The sequence below is a fragment of the Coregonus clupeaformis genome, unplaced genomic scaffold (assembly GCF_020615455.1).
Source record: "Coregonus clupeaformis isolate EN_2021a unplaced genomic scaffold, ASM2061545v1 scaf0295, whole genome shotgun sequence".
NCBI lineage: Eukaryota > Metazoa > Chordata > Actinopteri > Salmoniformes > Salmonidae > Coregonus > Coregonus clupeaformis.
The window spans coordinates 398,698-418,747 of record NW_025533750.1 but is presented as its reverse complement, the minus strand read 5'-3'; the positions used below and the strand labels follow the sequence as shown (position 1 = coordinate 418,747).

The window sequence follows — 20,050 nt, the reverse complement described above, 5'->3', positions numbered from 1 at the left end:
CTAGTTGTAATCAAACAGCATCTAAGTTCAATAAGGAGCAGCAGGAAAGCTGGGAGCTGGGACATCCTCTCACCTTGTATTTGTCTTTGGCCTTCTCCTTCCCCAGCAGTTTGAGGACTTTGTCTGCTAACAGCATACTCTGCTGGTTCTGAAAGGCCTCCAGGATACACACCGCCGTCACATCTACAGGAACATTTTATAACACAAAAACACCAGATCACTTCTATTAGCCTTGTTGTCGTATCATATGCCTTTAGAGGACAGCTGTGATCTGAGCCCTATCCTCCAGGCCTCCTTCTTGTTATCCAGTGTGTGTGTGTGTGTGTGTGTGTGTGTGTGTTTGCCATACCTTCCAGACACTCATTGTTATCCAGTGTGTGTCTGTGTGTGTGTGTCTGTGTGTGTGTGTGTGTGTGTACCTTCCAGGTACTCCTTGTTATCCAGTGTGTGTGTGTGTGTGTGTGTGTGTGTGTGTGTGTGTGTGTGTGTGTGTGTTGTTTGCCATACCTTCCAGACACTCCTTGTTGTTGTCCAGTCTCTCCAGGGCCTTGGCCCTCCTGAACAGGGCCTTGATATAGCGAGGGTTCATCTCTACAGCCTGGGAACAGTCCTGCACCACCTCGGTCCACTTCATCTGGAAACACAGACCGTTGATGTTAACACATCACCACATGAAACCCTAACCCTGGGTACACCACCACATGAAACCCTAACCCTGGGTACACCACCACATGAAACCCTAACCCTGGGTACACCACCACATGAAACCCTAACCCTGGGTACACCACCACATGAAACCCTAACCCTGGATACACCACCACATGAAACCCTAACCCTGGGTACACCACCACATGAAACCCTAACCCTGGGTACATCACCACATGAAACCCTAACCCTGGGTACACCACCACATGAAACCCTAACCCTGGGTACACCACCACATGAAACCCTAACCCTGGGTACACCACCACATGAAACCCTAACCCTGGGTACACCACCACATGAAACCCTAACCCTGGTACACCACCACATGAAACCCTAACCCTGGGTACACCACCACATGAAACCCTAACCCTGGGTACACCACCACATGAAACCCTAACCCTGGGTACACCACCACATGAAACCCTAACCCTGGGTACACCACCACATGAAACCCTAACCCTGGGTACACCACCACATGAAACCCTAACCCTGGGTACACCACCACATGAAACCCTAACCCTGGTACAGTACTGCACCACCACATGAAACCCTAACCCTGGGTACACCACCACATGAAACCCTAACCCTGGGTACACCACCACATGAAACCCTAACCCTGGGTACATCACCACATGAAACCCTAACCCTGGGTACACCACCACATGAAACCCTAACCCTGGGTACACCACCACATGAAACCTTAACCCTGGGTACACCACCACATGAAACCCTAACCCTGGGTACACCACCACATGAAACCCTAACCCTGGGTACACCACCACATGAAACCCTAACCCTGGGTACACCACCACATGAAACCCTAACCCTGGGTACACCACCACATGAAACCCTGGGTACACCACCACATGAAACCCTAACCCTGGGTACACCACCACATGAAACCCTAACCCTGGGTACACCACCACATGAAACCCTAACCCTGGGTACATCACCACATGAAACCCTAACCCTGGTACAGTACCACATGAAACCCTAACCCTGGGTACACCACCACATGAAACCCTAACCCTGGGTACACCACCACATGAAACCCTAACCCTGGGTACACCACCACATGAAACCCTAACCCTGGGTACACCACCACATGAAACCCTAACCCTGGGTACACCACCACATGAAACCCTGGGTACACCACCACATGAAACCCTAACCCTGGGTACACCACCACATGAAACCCTAACCCTGGGTACACCACCACATGAAACCCTGGGTACACCACCACATGAAACCCTGGGTACACCACCACATGAAACCCTAACCCTGGGTACACCACCACATGAAACCCTGGGTACACCACCACATGAAACCCCTAACCCTGGGTACACCACCACATGAAACCCCTAACCCTGGGTACACCACCACATGAAACCCCTAACCCTGGGTACACCACCACATGAAACCCTGGGTACACCACCACATGAAACCCTAACCCTGGGTACACCACCACATGAAACCCTAACCCTGGGTACACCACCACATGAAACCCTAACCCTGGGTACACCACCACATGAAACCCTAACCCTGGGTACACCACCACATGAAACCCTAACCCTGGTACAGTACTGCACCACCACATGAAACCCTAACCCTGGGTACAGTACTGCACCACCACATGAAACCCTAACCCTGGGTACACCACCACATGAAACCCTAACCCTGGGTACACCACCACATGAAACCCTAACCCTGGGTACACCACCACATGAAACCCTAACCCTGGGTACACCACCACATGAAACCCTAACCCTGGGTACACCACCACATGAAACCCTAACCCTGGGTACACCACCACATGAAACCCCAACCCTGGGTACACCACCACATGAAACCCTAACCCTGGGTACACCACCACATGAAACCCTAACCCTGGGTACACCACCACATGAAACCCTAACCCTGGGTACACCACCACATGAAACCCTAACCCTGGGTACACCACCACATGAAACCCTAACCCTGGGTACACCACCACATGAAACCCTAACCCTGGGTACACCACCACATGAAACCCCTAACCCTGGGTACACCACCACATGAAACCCTAACCCTGGGTACACCACCACATGAAACCCTAACCCTGGGTACACCACCACATGAAACCCTAACCCTGGGTACACCACCACATGAAACCCTAACCCTGGGTACACCACCACATGAAACCCTAACCCTGGGTACACCACCACATGAAACCCTAACCCTGGGTACACCACCACATGAAACCCTAACCCTGGGTACACCACCACATGAAACCCTAACCCTGGGTACACCACCACATGAAACCCTAACCCTGGGTACACCACCACATGAAACCCTAACCCTGGGTACACCACCACATGAAACCCTAACCCTGGGTACACCACCACATGAAACCCTAACCCTGGGTACACCACCACATGAAACCCTAACCCTGGGTACACCACCACATGAAACCCTAACCCTGGGTACACCACCACATGAAACCCTAACCCTGGGTACACCACCACATGAAACCCTAACCCTGGGTACATACCACCACATGAAACCCTAACCCTGGGTACATCACCACATGAAACCCTAACCCTGGGTACACCACCACATGAAACCCTAACCCTGGTCAGTACATCACCACCACATGAAACCCTAACCCTGGGTACACCACCACATGAAACCCTAACCCTGGGTACACCACCACATGAAACCCTAACCCTGGGTACACCACCACATGAAACCCTAACCCTGGGTACACCACCACATGAAACCCTAACCCTGGGTACACCACCACATGAAACCCTAACCCTGGGTACACCACCACATGAAACCCCTAACCCTGGGTACACCACCACATGAAACCCTAACCCTGGGTACACCACCACATGAAACCCTAACCCTGGGTACACCACCACATGAAACCCTAACCCTGGGTACACCACCACATGAAACCCTAACCCTGGAGTACACCACCACATGAAACCCTAACCCTGGGTACACCACCACATGAAACCCTAACCCTGGGTACACCACCACATGAAACCCTAACCCTGGGTACACCACCACATGAAACCCTAACCCTGGTACAGTACACCACCACATGAAACCCTAACCCTGGGTACACCACCACATGAAACCCTAACCCTGGGTACACCACCACATGAAACCCTAACCCTGGGTACACCACCACATGAAACCCTAACCCTGGGTACACCACCACATGAAACCCTAACCCTGGGTACACCACCACATGAAACCCTAACCCTGGGTACACCACCACATGAAACCCTAACCCTGGGTACACCACCACATGAAACCCTAACCCTGGGTACACCACCACATGAAACCCCTAACCCTGGGTACACCACCACATGAAACCCTAACCCTGGGTACACCCACCACATGAAACCCTAACCCTGGGTACACCACCACATGAAACCCTAACCCTGGGTACACCACCACATGAAACCCTAACCCTGGGTACACCACCACATGAAACCCTAACCCTGGGTACACCACCACATGAAACCCTAACCCTGGGTACACCACCACATGAAACCCACCTAACCCTGGGCACACCACCACATGAAACCCTAACCCTGGGTACACCACCACATGAAACCCTAACCCTGGGTACACCACCACATGAAACCCTAACCCTGGGTACACCACCACATGAAACCCTAACCCTGGGTACACCACCACATGAAACCCCTAACCCTGGTACACCACCACATGAAACCCTAACCCTGGGTACACCACCACATGAAACCCTAACCCTGGGTACGCACCACCACATGAAACCCCAACCCTGGGTACACCACCACATGAAACCCTAACCCTGGGTACACCACCACATGAAACCCCTAACCCTGGGTACACCACCACATGAAACCCTAACCCTGGGTACACCACCACATGAAACCCTAACCCTGGGTACACCACCACATGAAACCCTAACCCTGGGTACACCACCACATGAAACCCTAACCCTGGGTACACCACCACATGAAACCCTAACCCTGGGTACACCACCACATGAAACCCTAACCCTGGGTACACCACCACATGAAACCCCTAACCCTGGGTACACCACCACATGAAACCCTAACCCTGGGTACACCACCACATGAAACCCTAACCCTGGGTACACCACCACATGAAACCCTAACCCTGGGTACCACCACCACATGAAACCCTAACCCTGGGTACACCACCACATGAAACCCTAACCCTGGGTACACCACCACATGAAACCCTAACCCTGGGTACACCACCACATGAAACCCTAACCCTGGGTACACCACCACATGAAACCCTAACCCTGGGTACACCACCACATGAAACCCTAACCCTGGGTACACCACCACATGAAACCCTAACCCTGGGTACACCACCACATGAAACCCTAACCCTGGGTACACCACCACATGAAACCCTAACCCTGGGTACACCACCACATGAAACCCTAACCCTGGGTACACCACCACATGAAACCCTAACCCTGGGTACACCACCACATGAAACCCTAACCCTGGGTACACCACCACATGAAACCCTAACCTGGGTACACCACCACATGAAACCCTAACCCTGGGTACACCACCACATGAAACCCTAACCCTGGGTACACCACCACATGAAACCCTAACCCTGGGTACACCACCACATGAAACCCTAACCCTGGGTACACCACCACATGAAACCCTAACCCTGGGTACACCACCACATGAAACCCTAACCCTGGGTACACCACCACATGAAACCCCTAACCCTGGGTACCACCACCACATGAAACCCTAACCCTGGGTACACCACCACATGAAACCCTAACCCTGGGTACACCACCACATGAAACCCTAACCCTGGGTACACCACCACATGAAACCCTAACCCTGGGTACACCACCACATGAAACCCTAACCCTGGGTACACCACCACATGAAACCCTAACCCTGGGTACACCACCACATGAAACCCTAACCCTGGGTACACCACCACATGAAACCCCTAACCCTGGGTACACCACCACATGAAACCCTAACCCTGGGTACACCACCACATGAAACCCTAACCCTGGGTACACCACCACATGAAACCCTAACCCTGGGTACACTACCACATGAAACCCTAACCCTGGGTACACCACCACATGAAACCCTAACCCTGGTACAGTACTGCACCACCACATGAAACCCTAACCCTGGGTACATCACCACATGAAACCCTAACCCTGGGTACACCACCACATGAAACCCTAACCCTGGTACAGTACTGCACCACCACATGAAACCCTAACCCTGGGTACACCACCACATGAAACCCTAACCCTGGGTACACCACCACATGAAACCCTAACCCTGGGTACACCACCACATGAAACCCTAACCCTGGGTACACCACCACATGAAACCCTAACCCTGGGTACACCACCACATGAAACCCTAACCCTGGGTACACCACCACATGAAACCCTAACCCTGGGTACACCACCACATGAAACCCTAACCCTGGGTACACCACCACATGAAACCCTAACCCTGGGTACACCACCACATGAAACCCTAACCCTGGGTACACCACCACATGAAACCCTAACCCTGGGTACACCACCACATGAAACCCTAACCCTGGTACAGTACCACATGAAACCCTAACCCTGGTACAGTACCACATGAAACCCTAACCCTGGTACAGTCCTGCACCACCTCGGTCCACTTCATCTGGAGGTCACAGCCATGTTGTTAATGTTAACACAGGAACATATGCATACAATAGTTCTCCACTGGAAACCGGTGTTGGTTGATGACACCTTAAACCAGACGACGGGCTCATTGTAATGTCTGGTATGGAATGAATGAAACGGCATTCCATTCCAGCTGTTACTATGCCTGCTCTCCCCTCACCAGCCTCCACTGCTATAAACCCACATGAACACATACAGAGCATCATAATGAATGGTTGCCGTGGTGATAGTTACCTGCTGTTCGTAGGCAGCAGCTCTGTTCTGGTAAAAGGTGGACAGGTCTGTCTGGTTCTCTCTAGGACACAGACCGATGGCCTCTGTGTAACACTGGATTGCCTGCTCATACTTCCCAGCCTTGAAGTACTTGTTGCCCTTGTTCTTAGCACCCTGGGCCCGGTCCAGAGGACTCTACAGGATGGAAGGGAGACAGAGTTAGTATCACCCTGGGCCCGGTCCAGAGGACTCTACAGGATGGAAGGGAGACAGAGTTAGTATCACCCTGGGCCCGGTCCAGAGGACTCTACAGGATGAAAGGGAGGGAGACAGAGTTAGTATCACCCTGGGCCCGGTCCAGAGGACTATAGGATGGAAGAGAGGGAGACAGAGTTAGTATCACCCTGGGCCCGGTCCAGAAGACTCTACAGGATGGAAGGGAGGGAGACAGAGTTAGTATCACCCTGGGCCCGGTCCAGAGGACTCTACAGGATGGAAGGGAGGGAGACAGAGTTAGTATCACCCTGGGCCCGGTCCAGAGGACTATAGGATGGTAGGGAGGGAGACAGAGTTAGTATCACCCTGGGCCCGGTCCAGAGGACTCTACAGGATGAAAGGGAGGGAGACAGAGTTAGTATCACCCTGGGCCCGGTCCAGAGGACTCTACAGGATGAAAGGGAGGGAGACAGAGTTAGTATCACCCTGGGCCCGGTCCAGAGGACTCTACAGGATGAAAGGGAGGGAGACAGAGTTAGTATCACCCTGGGCCCGGTCCAGAGGACTATAGGATGGAAGGGAGGGAGACAGAGTTAGTGTTATTAGGATTGGGATGTTGTAGTTGTTGTAACCATCCATCCAGCCAGACTGTCCCCCTACTCCATCCCTAACCATCCATCCAGCCAGACTGTCCCCCTACTCCATCCTAACCATCCATCCAGCCAGACTGTCCCCCTACTCCATCCCTAACCATCCATCCAGCCAGACTGTCCCCCTACTCCATCCCTAACCATCCATCCAGCCTGACTGTCCCCCTACTCCATCCCTAACCATCCATCCATCCACCAGACTGACTGTCCCCCTACTCCATCCTAACCATCCATCCAGCCAGACTGTCCCCCTACTCCATCCCTAACCATCCATCCAGACTGACTGTCCCCCTACTCCATCCTAACCATCCATCCAGCCTGACTGTCCCCCTACTCCATCCCTAACCATCCATCCAGCCAGACTGTCCCCCTACTCCGTCCCTAACCATCCATCCAGACTGACTGTCCCCCTACTCCATCCTAACCATCCATCCAGCCTGACTGTCCCCCCTACTCCGTCCCTAACCATCCAACCAGCCAGACTGTCCCCCTACTCCGGTCCCTAACCATCCATCCAGCCAGATTGTCCCCCTACTCCATCCCTAACCATCCATCCATCCAGACTGTCCCCCTACTCCATCCCTAACCATCCATCCAGCCAGACTGTCCCCCTACTCCATCCCTAACCATCCATCCATCCAGACTGTCCCCCTACTCCGTCCCTAACCATCCATCCAGCCTGACTGTCCCCCTACTCCATCCCTAACCATCCATCCAGCCAGACTGTCCCCCTACTCCATCCCTAACCATCCATCCAGCCAGACTGTCCCCCTACTCCATCCTAACCATCCATCCAGCCAGACTGTCCCCCTACTCCATCCTAACCATCCATCCATCCAGACTGTCCCCCTACTCCGTCCCTAACCATCCATCCAGCCAGACTGTCCCCCTACTCCGTCCCTAACCATCCATCCAGCCAGACTGTCCCCCTACTCCATCCCTAACCATCCATCCAGCCAGACTGTCCCCCTACTCCATCCTAACCATCCATCCAGCCAGACTGTCCCCCTACTCCATCTCTAACCATCCATCCAGACTGTCCCCCTACTCCATCCCTAACCATCCATCCAGCCAGACTGTCCCCCTACTCCGTCCCTAACCATCCATCCAGACTGTCCCCCCTACTCCGTCCCTAACCATCCATCCAGCCAGACTGTCCCCCCTACTCCGTCCCTAACCATCCATCCAGCCAGACTGTCCCCCTACTCCATCTCTAACCATCCATCCAGACTGTCCCCCTACTCCGTCCCTAACCATCCATCCAGCCAGACTGTCCCCCTACTCCATCTCTAACCATCCATCCAGCCACTGTCCCCCTACTCCATCCTAACCATCCATCCAGCCAGACTGTCCCCCTACTCCGTCCCTAACCATCCATCCAGCCAGACTGTCCCCCTACTCCATCTCTAACCATCCATCCAGACTGTCCCCCCTACTCCGTCCCTAACCATCCATCCAGCCAGATTGTCCCCCCTACTCCATCCTAACCATCCATCCATCCAGACTGTCCCCCTACTCCATCCCTAACCATCCATCCAGCCAGACTGTCCCCCTACTCCGTCCCTAACCATCCATCCAGACTGACTGTCCCCCTACTCCATCCTAACCATCCATCCAGCCTGACTGTCCCCCTACTCCATCCCTAACCATCCATCCAGCCAGACTGTCCCCCTACTCCATCCCTAACCATCCATCCAGCCAGACTGTCCCCCTACTCCATCCCTAACCATCCATCCAGACTGTCCCCCTACTCCATCCCTAACCATCCATCCATCCAGACTGTCCCCCCTACTCCATCCCTAACCATCCATCCATCCAGACTGTCCCCCTACTCCGTCCCTAACCATCCATCCATCCAGACTGTCCCCCTACTCCGTCCCTAACCATCCATCCAGCCAGACTGTCCCCCCTACTCCATCCCTAACCATCCATCCATCCAGACTGTCCCCCTACTCCATCCCTAACCATCCATCCAGCCAGACTGTCCCCCTACTCCATCCTAACCATCCATCCAGCCAGACTGTCCCCCTACTCCGTCCCTAACCATCCATCCAGCCAGACTGTCCCCCTACTCCGTCCCTAACCATCCATCCAGCCAGACTGTCCCCCTACTCCGTCCCTAACCATCCATCCAGCCAGACTGTCCCCCTACTCCGTCCCTAACCATCCATCCAGCCAGATTGTCCCCCTACTCCATCCCTAACCATCCATCCATCCAGACTGTCCCCTACTCCATCCCTAACCATCCATCCAGCCAGACTGTCCCCCTACTCCATCCTAACCATCCATCCAGCCAGACTGTCCCCCTACTCCGTCCCTAACCATCCATCCAGCCAGACTGTCCCCCTACTCCATCCTAACCATCCATCCATCCAGACTGTCCCCCTACTCCGTCCCTAACCATCCATCCAGCCAGACTGTCCCCCTACTCCGTCCCTAACCATCCATCCAGCCAGACTGTCCCCCTACTCCATCCTAACCATCCATCCATCCAGACTGTCCCCCTACTCCATCCTAACCATCCATCCAGCCAGACTGTCCCCCTACTCCATCCTAACCATCCATCCAGCCAGACTGTCCCCCTACTCCATCTCTAACCATCCATCCAGACTGTCCCCCTACTCCATCCCTAACCATCCATCCATCCAGACTGTCCCCCTACTCCGTCCCTAACCATCCATCCATCCAGACTGTCCCCCTACTCCGTCCCTAACCATCCATCCATCCAGACTGTCCCCCTACTCCGTCCCTAACCATCCATCCAGCCAGACTGTCCCCCTACTCCATCTCTAACCATCCATCAGACTGTCCCCTACTCCGTCCCTAACCATCCATCCAGCCAGATTGTCCCCCTACTCCATCTCTAACCATCCATCCAGACTGTCCCCTACTCCATCCTAACCATCCATCCAGCCAGACTGTCCCCCTACTCCGTCCCTAACCATCCATCCAGCCAGACTGTCCCCCTACTCCATCTCTAACCATCCATCCAGACTGTCCCCCTACTCCGTCCCTAACCATCCATCCAGCCAGATTGTCCCCCTACTCCATCCCTAACCATCCATCCATCCAGACTGTCCCCCTACTCCATCCCTAACCATCCATCCAGCCAGACTGTCCCCCTACTCCATCCCTAACCATCCATCCAGCCAGACTGTCCCCCCTACTCCATCCTAACCATGTTAGCTGTTAGCCAACCTGCCAGCTTAGTGGAGTCTGCCAATAGCATAGTCAGTGTAGTCAGCTCAGCCATACCCATTGAGACTGTGTCTGTGCCTCGACCTAGGTTGGGCAAAACTAAACATGGTGGTGTTCACCCTAGCAATCTTATTAGGATAAAGACCTCCTCCATTCCTGCCATTATTGAAAGAGATCGTGATACCTCACATCTCAAAAATAGGGATTACTTAATGTTAGATCCCTCACTTCAAAGGCAGTCATAGTCAATGAACTAATCACTGATCATAATCTTGATGTGATTGGCCTGACTGAAACATGGCTTAAGCCTGATGAATTTGCTGTGTTGCATGAGGCCTCACCTCCTGGTTACACTAGTGACCATATTCCCGTGCATCCCGCAAAAGGCGGAGGTGTTGCTAACATTTACGATAGCAAATTTCAATTTACAAAAAAAAAATGACGTTTTCATCTTTCGAGCTTCTAGTCATGAAATCTATGCAGCCTACTCAATCACTTTTTATAGCTACTGTTTACAGGCCTCCTGGGCCATATACAGCGTTCCTCTCTGAGTTTCCTGAATTCCTATCAGACCTTGTAGTCATAGCAGATCATATTCTAATTTTTGGTGATTTTAATATTCACATGGAGAAGTCCACAGACCCACTCCAAAAGTCTTTCGGAGCCATTATCGACTCAGTGGGTTTTGTCCAACATGTCTCTGGACCTACTCACTGCCACAGTCATACTCTGGACCTAGTTTTGTCCCATGGAATAAATGTTGTAGATCTTAATGTTTTTCCACAAAATCCTGGACTATCGGACCACCATTTTATTACGTTTGCAATCGCAACAAATAATCTGCTCAGACCCCAACCAAGGAGCATCAAAAGTCGTACTATAAATTCTCAGACAACACAAAAATTCATTGATGCCCTTCCAGACTCCTTCTGCCTACCCAAGGACGTCAGAGGACAAAAATCAGTTAACCACTTAACTGAGGAACTCAATTTAACCTTAGCGAATACCCTAGATGCAGTTGCACCCCTAAAAACGAAAAACATTTGTCATAAGAAACTAGCTCCCTGGTATACAGAAATACCCGAAGCTTTGAAGCAAGCTTCCAGGAAATTGGAACGGAAATGGCGCCACACCAAACTGGAAGTCTTCCGACTAGCTTGGAAAGACAGTACCGTGCAGTACAGAAGAGCCCTCACTGCTGCTCGATCATCCTACTTTCCAAATTAATCGAGGAAAATAAGAACAATCCAAAATTTCTTTTTGATACTGTTGCAAAGCTAACTAAAAAGCAGCATTCCCCAAGAGAGGATGGTTTTCACTTCAGCAGTGATAAATTCATGAACTTCTTTGAGGAAAAAGATCATGACCATTAGAAAGCAAATTACGGACTCCTCTTTGAATCTGCGTATTCCTCCAGGGCTTAGCTGTCCTGGATCTGCACAGCTCTGCGAGGGCCTGGGATCGGGAGAGACACTTAAGTGTTTTAGTACTATATCTCTTGACACAATGATGAAAATAATCATGGCCTCTAAACCTTCAAGCTGCATACTGGATCCTATTCCTACTAAACTGCTGAAGGAGCTGCTTCCTGTGCTTGGCCCTCCTATGTTGAACATAATAAACAGCTCTCTATCCACCGGATGTGTACCAAACTCACTAAAAGTGGCAGTGATAAAGCCTCTCTTGAAAAAGCCAAACCTTGACCCGGAAAATATAAAAAACTATCGGCCTATATCGAATCTTCCATTCCTCTCAAAAATTTTAGAAAAAGCTGTTGCGCAGCAACTCACTGCCTTTCTGAAGACAAACAATGTATACGAAATGCTTCAGTCTGGTTTTAGACCCCATCATAGCACTGAGACTGCACTTGTGAAGGTGGTAAATGACCTTTTAATGGCGTCAGACCGAGGCTCTGCATCTGTCCTCGTGCTACTAGACCTTAGTGCTGCCTTTGACACCATCGATCACCACATTCTTTTGGAGAGACTGGAAACCCAAATTGGTCTACACGGACAAGTTCTGGCCTGGTTTAGATCCTACCTGTCGGAAAGATATCAGTTTGTCTCTGTGAATGGTCTGTCCTCCGACAAATCAACTGTACATTTCGGTGTTCCTCAAGGTTCCGTTTTTAGGACCACTATTGTTTTCACTATATATTTTACCTCTTGGGGATGTTATTCGAAAACATAATGTTAACTTTCACTGCTATGCGGATGACACACAGCTGTACATTTCAATGAAGCATGGTGAAGCCCCAAAATTGCCCTCGCTAGAAGCCTGTGTTTCAGACATAAGGAAGTGGATGGCTGAAAACTTTTTACTTTTTTAAACTCGGACAAAACAGAGATGCTTGTTCTAGGTCCCAAGAAACAAAGAGATCTTCTGTTAAATCTGACAATTCATCTTGATGGTTGTAAAGTCGTCTCAAATAAAACTGTGAAGGACCTAGGCGTTACTCTTGACCCTGATCTCTCTTTTTGACTGAACATATCAAGACTGTTTCAAGGACAGCTTTTTTTCCATCTACGTAACATTGCAAAAATCAGAAATTTTCTGTCCAAAAATGATGCAGAAAAATTAATCCATGCATTTGTTACTTCTAGATTAGACTACTGCAATGCTCTATTTTCCGGCTACCGGATAAAGCACTAAATAAACTTCAGTTAGTGCTAAATACGGCTGCTAGAATCCTGACTAGAACCAAGAAATTTGATCATATTACTCCAGTGCTAGCTTCCCTACACTGGCTTCCTGTTAAGGCAAGGGCTGATTTCAAGGTTTTACTGTTAACCTATAAAGCGTTACATGGGCTTGCTCCTACCTATCTTTCCGAGTTGGTCCTGCCGTACATACCAATACGTACGCTACGGTCACAAGACGCAGGCCTCCTAATTGTCCCTAGAATTTCTAAGCAAACAGCGGGAGGCAGGGCTTTCTCCTATAGATCTCCATTTTTATGGAACAGTCTGCCTACCCATGTGAGAGACGCAGACTCGGGTCTCAACCTTTAAGTCTTTACTGAAGACTTATCTCTTCAGTAGGTCATATGATTGAGTGTAGTCTGGCCCAGGAGTGTGAAGGTGAACGGAAAGGCTGGAGCAACGAACAGCCCTTGCTGTCTCTGCCGGGCCGGTTCCCCTCTCCACTGGGGGTTCTCTGCCTCTAACCCTGTTGCAGGGGCTGAGTCACTGGCTTGCTGGTGCTCTTTCATGCCGTCCCTGGGGGTTCGTCACTTGAGTGGGTTGAGTTACTGACGTGATCTTCCTGTCTGGGTTGGCGCCCCCCTTGGTTTGTGCTGTGGTGGAGACCTCTGTGGGCTATACTCGGGCCTTGTCTCAGGATTGTAAGTTGGTGGTTGGGGATATCCCTCTAGTGGTGCGGGGGCTGTGCTTTGGCGGAGTGGGTGGGGTTATATCCTTCCTGTTTGGCCCTGTCCGGGTTTCTTCGGATGGGGCCACAGTGTCTCCGGACCGCTCCTGTCTCAGCCTCCAGTATTTATGCTGCAGTAGTTTATGTGTCGGGGGGCTGGGGTTAGTTGGTTATACCTGGAGTACTTCTCCTGTCTTATCCAGTGTCCTGTGTGAATTTAAGTATGCTCTCTCTAATTCTCTCGTTTCTCTCTTTCTCTGAGAACCTGAGCCCTAGGACCATACGTCAGGACTACCGGGCATGATGACACCTTGCTGTCCCCAGTCCGCCTGGCCTTGCTGCTATTCCAGTTTCAACTGTTTCTGCCTGCGGCTACGAAACCCCCTACCTGTCCCAGACCTGCTGTTTTCAACTCTAAATGATCGGCTATGAAAAGCCAACTGAGATTTATTCCTGATTATTATTTGACCATGCTTGTCACTTATGAACATTTTTGAACATCTTGGCATGGTTCTGTTATAATCTCCACCCGGCACAGCCAGAAGAGGACTGGCCACCCCTCATAGCCTGGTTCCTCTCTAGGTTTCTTCCTAGGTTTTGCCTTTCTAGGGAGTTTTCCTAGCCACCGTGCTTCTACACCTGCATTACTAGCTGTTTGGGGTTTTAGGCTGGGTTTCTGTACAGCACTTGAGATATTAGCTGATGTAAGAAGGGCTATATAAAATAAAATTGATTGATTGATTGATAACCATCCATCCAGCCAGACTGTCCCCCTACTCCGTCCCTAACCATCCATCCAGCCAGACTGTCCCCCTACTCCATCCTAACCATCCATCCATCCAGACTGTCCCCCTACTCCGTCCCTAACCATCCATCCAGCCAGACTGTCCCCCTACTCCGTCCCCTAACCTTCCATCCAGCCAGACTGTCCCCCTACTCCATCCTAACCATCCATCCAGCCAGACTGTCCCCCTACTCCATCCTAACCATCCATCCATCCAGACTGTCCCCCTACTCCATCCCTAACCATCCATCCAGACTGTCCCCCTACTCCATCCCTAACCATCCATCCATCCAGACTGTCCCCCTACTCCGTCCCTAACCATCCATCCATCCAGACTGTCCCCCTACTCCGTCCCTAACCATCCATCCATCCAGACTGTCCCCCTACTCCGTCCCTAACCATCCATCCAGCCAGATTGTCCCCCTACTCCATCCCTAACCATCCATCCATCCAGACTGTCCCCCTACTCCATCCCTAACCATCCATCCAGCCAGACTGTCCCCCTACTCCATCCTAACCATCCATCCAGCCAGACTGTCCCCCTACTCCGTCCCTAACCATCCATCCAGCCAGACTGTCCCCCTACTCCATCCTAACCATCCATCCAGCCAGACTGTCCCCCTACTCCGTCCCTAACCATCCATCCAGCCAGACTGTCCCCCTACTCCATCCTAACCATCCATCCAGCCTGACTGCTCAGTTGGAAAAGAGATCCCACTCAGATGGTGTAATCCCCCGTGTCCAAGAGAGGGAGGGGCTAGACAGACGGGTTGAGTGGCTCGTTGGCTTGAAAATAGGCCTAAAGACACTAGGGGGGAGTGGGCTTCATGGTCCCCCTGCTAACCTGAGTAAGTTTACATGCACACTAATAATTGGATATTAAACATTCTTACGGCAGTAGTAATTTAAACACCTTACTCTTCATCTGAATTGGCATAAGGTCATAATGGAAGTAATTATACGCCGATTAAAACAACTGGTTTTCTGAACAATATTCCCAAAGATTAGGAAACACCTGAAATCAGAGTTCCAATGGTGTGTTTGATCTGCGTGTGACACCAGCCCAGCGAGCCTCCCTCTTTGGCGCCAGTGAAGTGAGTTCGGAACAAAGTATGAATCTTATAAATAGTTTTCACATACACATTTTATAAAATCAAAAAAGCTTCCCAAAAAGAACAAGGTCGCTGTGGTAGAACGTTTACTTTGATTGGCGAAGTCCCAACATGCAGCCTGATTTCAGATGTGTCCATGTAAACAGGATTATTAGGGAAATCATTCTTGCAAACCATGCAAATGTTTTAAACTATTATATTAATCTGACTATCCACAATAATGGTATGATTGTGTGCCTTACTCATTGGCAGCTCACCTGGATAGCTAGGCTTTAGGCTCATCACAGACAGATCACTTCTGTGGGTGAATTCATTCAAATGAGGAGAGACTTTGAACTGTGGGCTGATGTTGGGTGTAGCTAGCTAGCAGGTTACAAATGACCTCAAAGTGGAGTGAGGCAGTGCATTGGAAGGTTTCTACACAACACTGACTGTGGACATTGATTGGGTTGTGTGAATGTGTGCTAGCAAGTAGCACAACAAGATTTCAGAACTATGTATCTACCCTTAAATGCAGATTTAGGATCAGACTTTTTGTTTGACTGGCAAACCCTTCCCTGTCTGAACCAATTAAGATCTGTCCCCTTACCGACCTTGGCAACAAGGGGAATCACAGAGGCCATTCAATCAATCAATATGTTACAATGAACAGGTGTTCTGACCAGCTGTGGTGTGTGGTGATTGACTTGTTAGCTAATGAGTAAACGAATGGAAACGCAAGGTGACAGCTAGCTACAATGCCTTCGGAAAATATTCACACCCCTTGACTTTTCCCACATTTTGTTGCGTTACAGCCTGAATTTAAAATGGATTAAATTGAGATTTTTTTGTCACTGGCCTAAACACAATACCCCATAATGTCAAAGTGGAATTTTATTTTTGGAAATTGTTACAAATTAATTTAAAAAATGAAAAGCTGATATGTCTCGAGTCAATAAGTATTCAACCGCTAAATAAGTTCAGGAGTAAAAATGTGCTTAACAAGTCATAATAAAGTTGCATGGATTCACTCGGTGTGCAAAAAAAGTGTTTAACATAATTTTTAATGAATACAATTATCTGTATGGTCCCTCAGTCAAGCAGTGAATTTCAAAACAGATTCAACCACAAAGACCAGGGAGGTTTTCCAAAGAAGGGCACCTATTGGTAGATGGGTAAAAATGTAAATAGCAGACATTGAATATCCCTTTGAGCATGGTGAAGTTATTAGTTACACTTTGGATGCTGTATCAATACACCCAGTCACTACAAAGATACAGGTGTCCTTCCTAACTCATTTGCCGGAGAAGAAGGAAACCGCTCAGGGATTTCACCATGAGGCCAATGGTGACTTTAAAACAGTTACAGAGTTTAATGGCTGTGATAGGAGAAAACTGAGGATGGATCAACAACATTGTAGTTATTCCAAAATACTAACCTAAATGACAGAGTGAAAAGAAGGAAGCCTGTACAGAATACAAATATTCCAAAACATGCAACCTGTTTCCAACAAGGCATCCACTTTTTGTCTTGAATACAAAGTGTTATGTTTGGGGCAAATCCAATCCAATACTGAGTACCACCCTCCATTTCAAGCATAGTGGTGGCTGCATCATGTTATGGGTCTGCTTGTCATCGTTAAGGACTGGGGAGGTTTTCAGGATAAAAAAATTAAAAGAATGGCAGAATCCTCAAAGAAAACCTGGTTCAGTCTGCTTTCCACCAGACACTGGGAGATGACTTCACCTTTCAGCAGGACAATAATCTAAAACACAAGGCCAAATCTACACTGGAGTTGCTTACCAAGTAGACAGTGAATGTTCCTGAGTGGCCGAGTTACAGTTTTGACTTAAATCTACTTGGAAATCTATGGCAAAACCTGAAAATGGTTGTCTAGCAATGATCAACAACCAATTTGACAGAGCTTGAAGAATAATGGGCAAAAGTGGCACAATCCAGGTGTGGAAAGCTCTTAGAGACTTACCCAGAAAGACTCACAGCTGTAATCGCTGCCAAAGGTGCTTCCACAAAGTATTGACTCAGGCAAAGATTTGTATAACTAACTCAAGATAAACCAGAGCCTGTCGTTTCCAATGGGAGCCAATTAGAACAAGCAAGGAGGTGGGCAGAGCCAACCACGAGCTAGTGAGATCCTATTGGCACGTTCTAGCATTTATTTGCATATTTCCGTTAGGGAACTCCTAGTCTGTGAAGAGCACGTAGCAATAATTCAATTCGCCCTGGCACTCCTTCCAAAGAATGCCATAAAAAAAAACTTGGTCATAGGGTAAAGTCTACAAAACGCAGTCCACTGTTTGTTACAGATTCTAGTTTTGGAAACAGAAAACTGTGGTCCTCTGTAGCTCAGTTGGTAGAGCACGGCGCTTGTAACGCCAAGGTAGTGGGTTCGATCCCCGGGACCACCCATACACAAAAAATAAAATAAAATGTATGCACGCATGACTGTAAGTCGCATAATATTATTATTAATTATTATAAAACTGTATGGAGATCAAATGTTTAATTGATGAGGAAATTTGTAGAATGTAGGGAGAAATCCATCTTGATCTATCTTCTCCCACTTCCGGCTACTGGGCTTCCTCTCATCACCATATTTGGTGGTGAGTGGAAACGCAACCGGATGCTTCACATTTATACATCCAGTGAAATATCTGGCTCATTGTTCTTTGACTCAGGGGTGTGAATAGTTAGGTAAATTTGATATTTTTGTATTTCATTTTCAAAGAATTTGCTAAAAACATTTGTTTCACTTTGTCCTTATGGATTATTGGGTGTAAATGGGTGAGAAAACATATTTAATCCATGTTGAAATCAGGCTGTAACAACAAAGTGGAATAAGTCAAGGGGTATTACTACATTCTGAAGGCACTGTAGCATTAGTAAAACGTGCTTGGCTCGCAGTTCACCTTGCCTGATGTCTAACTGTTACCCCGTCCCATTTGACATGTTTTGCTCATACCACGACAAATATGACTGTGTAACCCAATTAGTTTACTTCATTGAAATTGTTATTTAGGTTGCTAGTTAACGTTAGTTAGCTTGCTTTTTTTTTTTTACCATTCTAGCTAGTTACCTAGCTAGTTTGCGGCCATCTGCTAAATGTAGGTGGGATTCATTGACAGTCTGTCCTTGAATGTATTTCGGTACCGAACAAATTATACTCAAGGAACAAGGATTTAGTGTTATAGCTAGTACCACTCTGGGCAGGAAAACTGAACCAAAGCAGAGTTATATCTAGGAGAGCCTGAGATTCATACCATGTCCTCCTGCTCACGACTAGCTCGGTTAGCTGCGCCGTCTTGGCCCTGGATGGGGCTAGCGCTGCCTTCTGGAGTTGTCCGTTCCCCATCCCGTTTCCCCGGTGAGTCCTTCGTCTTGCTGCGGTTCCACATGTAAACAGCTCCTACACCCAGTACTATGGGGGTTCCGATCAGGAGGGCCAGCTGCCAGCGGGGGAGACTGCTCCCGGACTGCGGCTCAACGGGCTTTGAAGCGGCCATCATCCACCACGCAGAGTACACAACACTACTTACACTATCCACTCCGTTATCGGCGAGGTCAAAGCAGAAACAGCGGAATCTTGGGATACTGGCGGGCGCTGTGCAACTGCAACCGGGGCGGGGAACTCTATACTTCCGGACTATACAGGAAAACAACAATACGACTACAAAATGACATGCAGTGCAAGGATCCCATCTAGTGTACGTTGTATGTAATGGAGGCTGCAACAAATCCATATCAACAGACCTACCTTGACTATGAGAGCTACAGTGTGCCTGTATTTGTTGTGCTTTACCACTGATACATACATTATTTAACACTCACATAAACTGTTAATGTTATTAACCTTTATTTTAACAGGGTGTCATATTGAGACCAAGTCCCTGCACAATACAAACACACACATAATAATAATAATAATAATATGCCATTTAGCAGACGCTTTTATCCAAAGCGACTTACAGTTATGTGTGCATACATTTTTACATATGGGTGGTCCCGGGGATTGAACCCACTACCCTGGCGTTACAAGCGCCATGCTCTACCAATTGAGCTACAGAGGACCACA

General features: G+C 49.3%; 1 protein-coding gene across 1 annotated transcript in view; it reads right to left on the bottom strand.

Moving 5' to 3' along the window:
• Positions 1-19,558, bottom strand: part of LOC121534200 (mitochondrial import receptor subunit TOM70) — a 59,243-nt gene extending 39,685 nt beyond the window's left edge. The window contains exons 1-4 of the mRNA XM_041840761.2: positions 19,239-19,558; positions 6,674-6,847; positions 508-634; positions 74-183 (exon numbers count right to left, since the gene is read on the bottom strand). Coding sequence (XP_041696695.1) covers positions 74-183; positions 508-634; positions 6,674-6,847; positions 19,239-19,484 — 657 coding nt within the window. The 5' untranslated portion in view covers positions 19,485-19,558. The remainder of the gene's footprint in view (positions 1-73; positions 184-507; positions 635-6,673; positions 6,848-19,238) is intronic.
• Between the last annotated feature and the right edge of the window lie 492 nt (positions 19,559-20,050).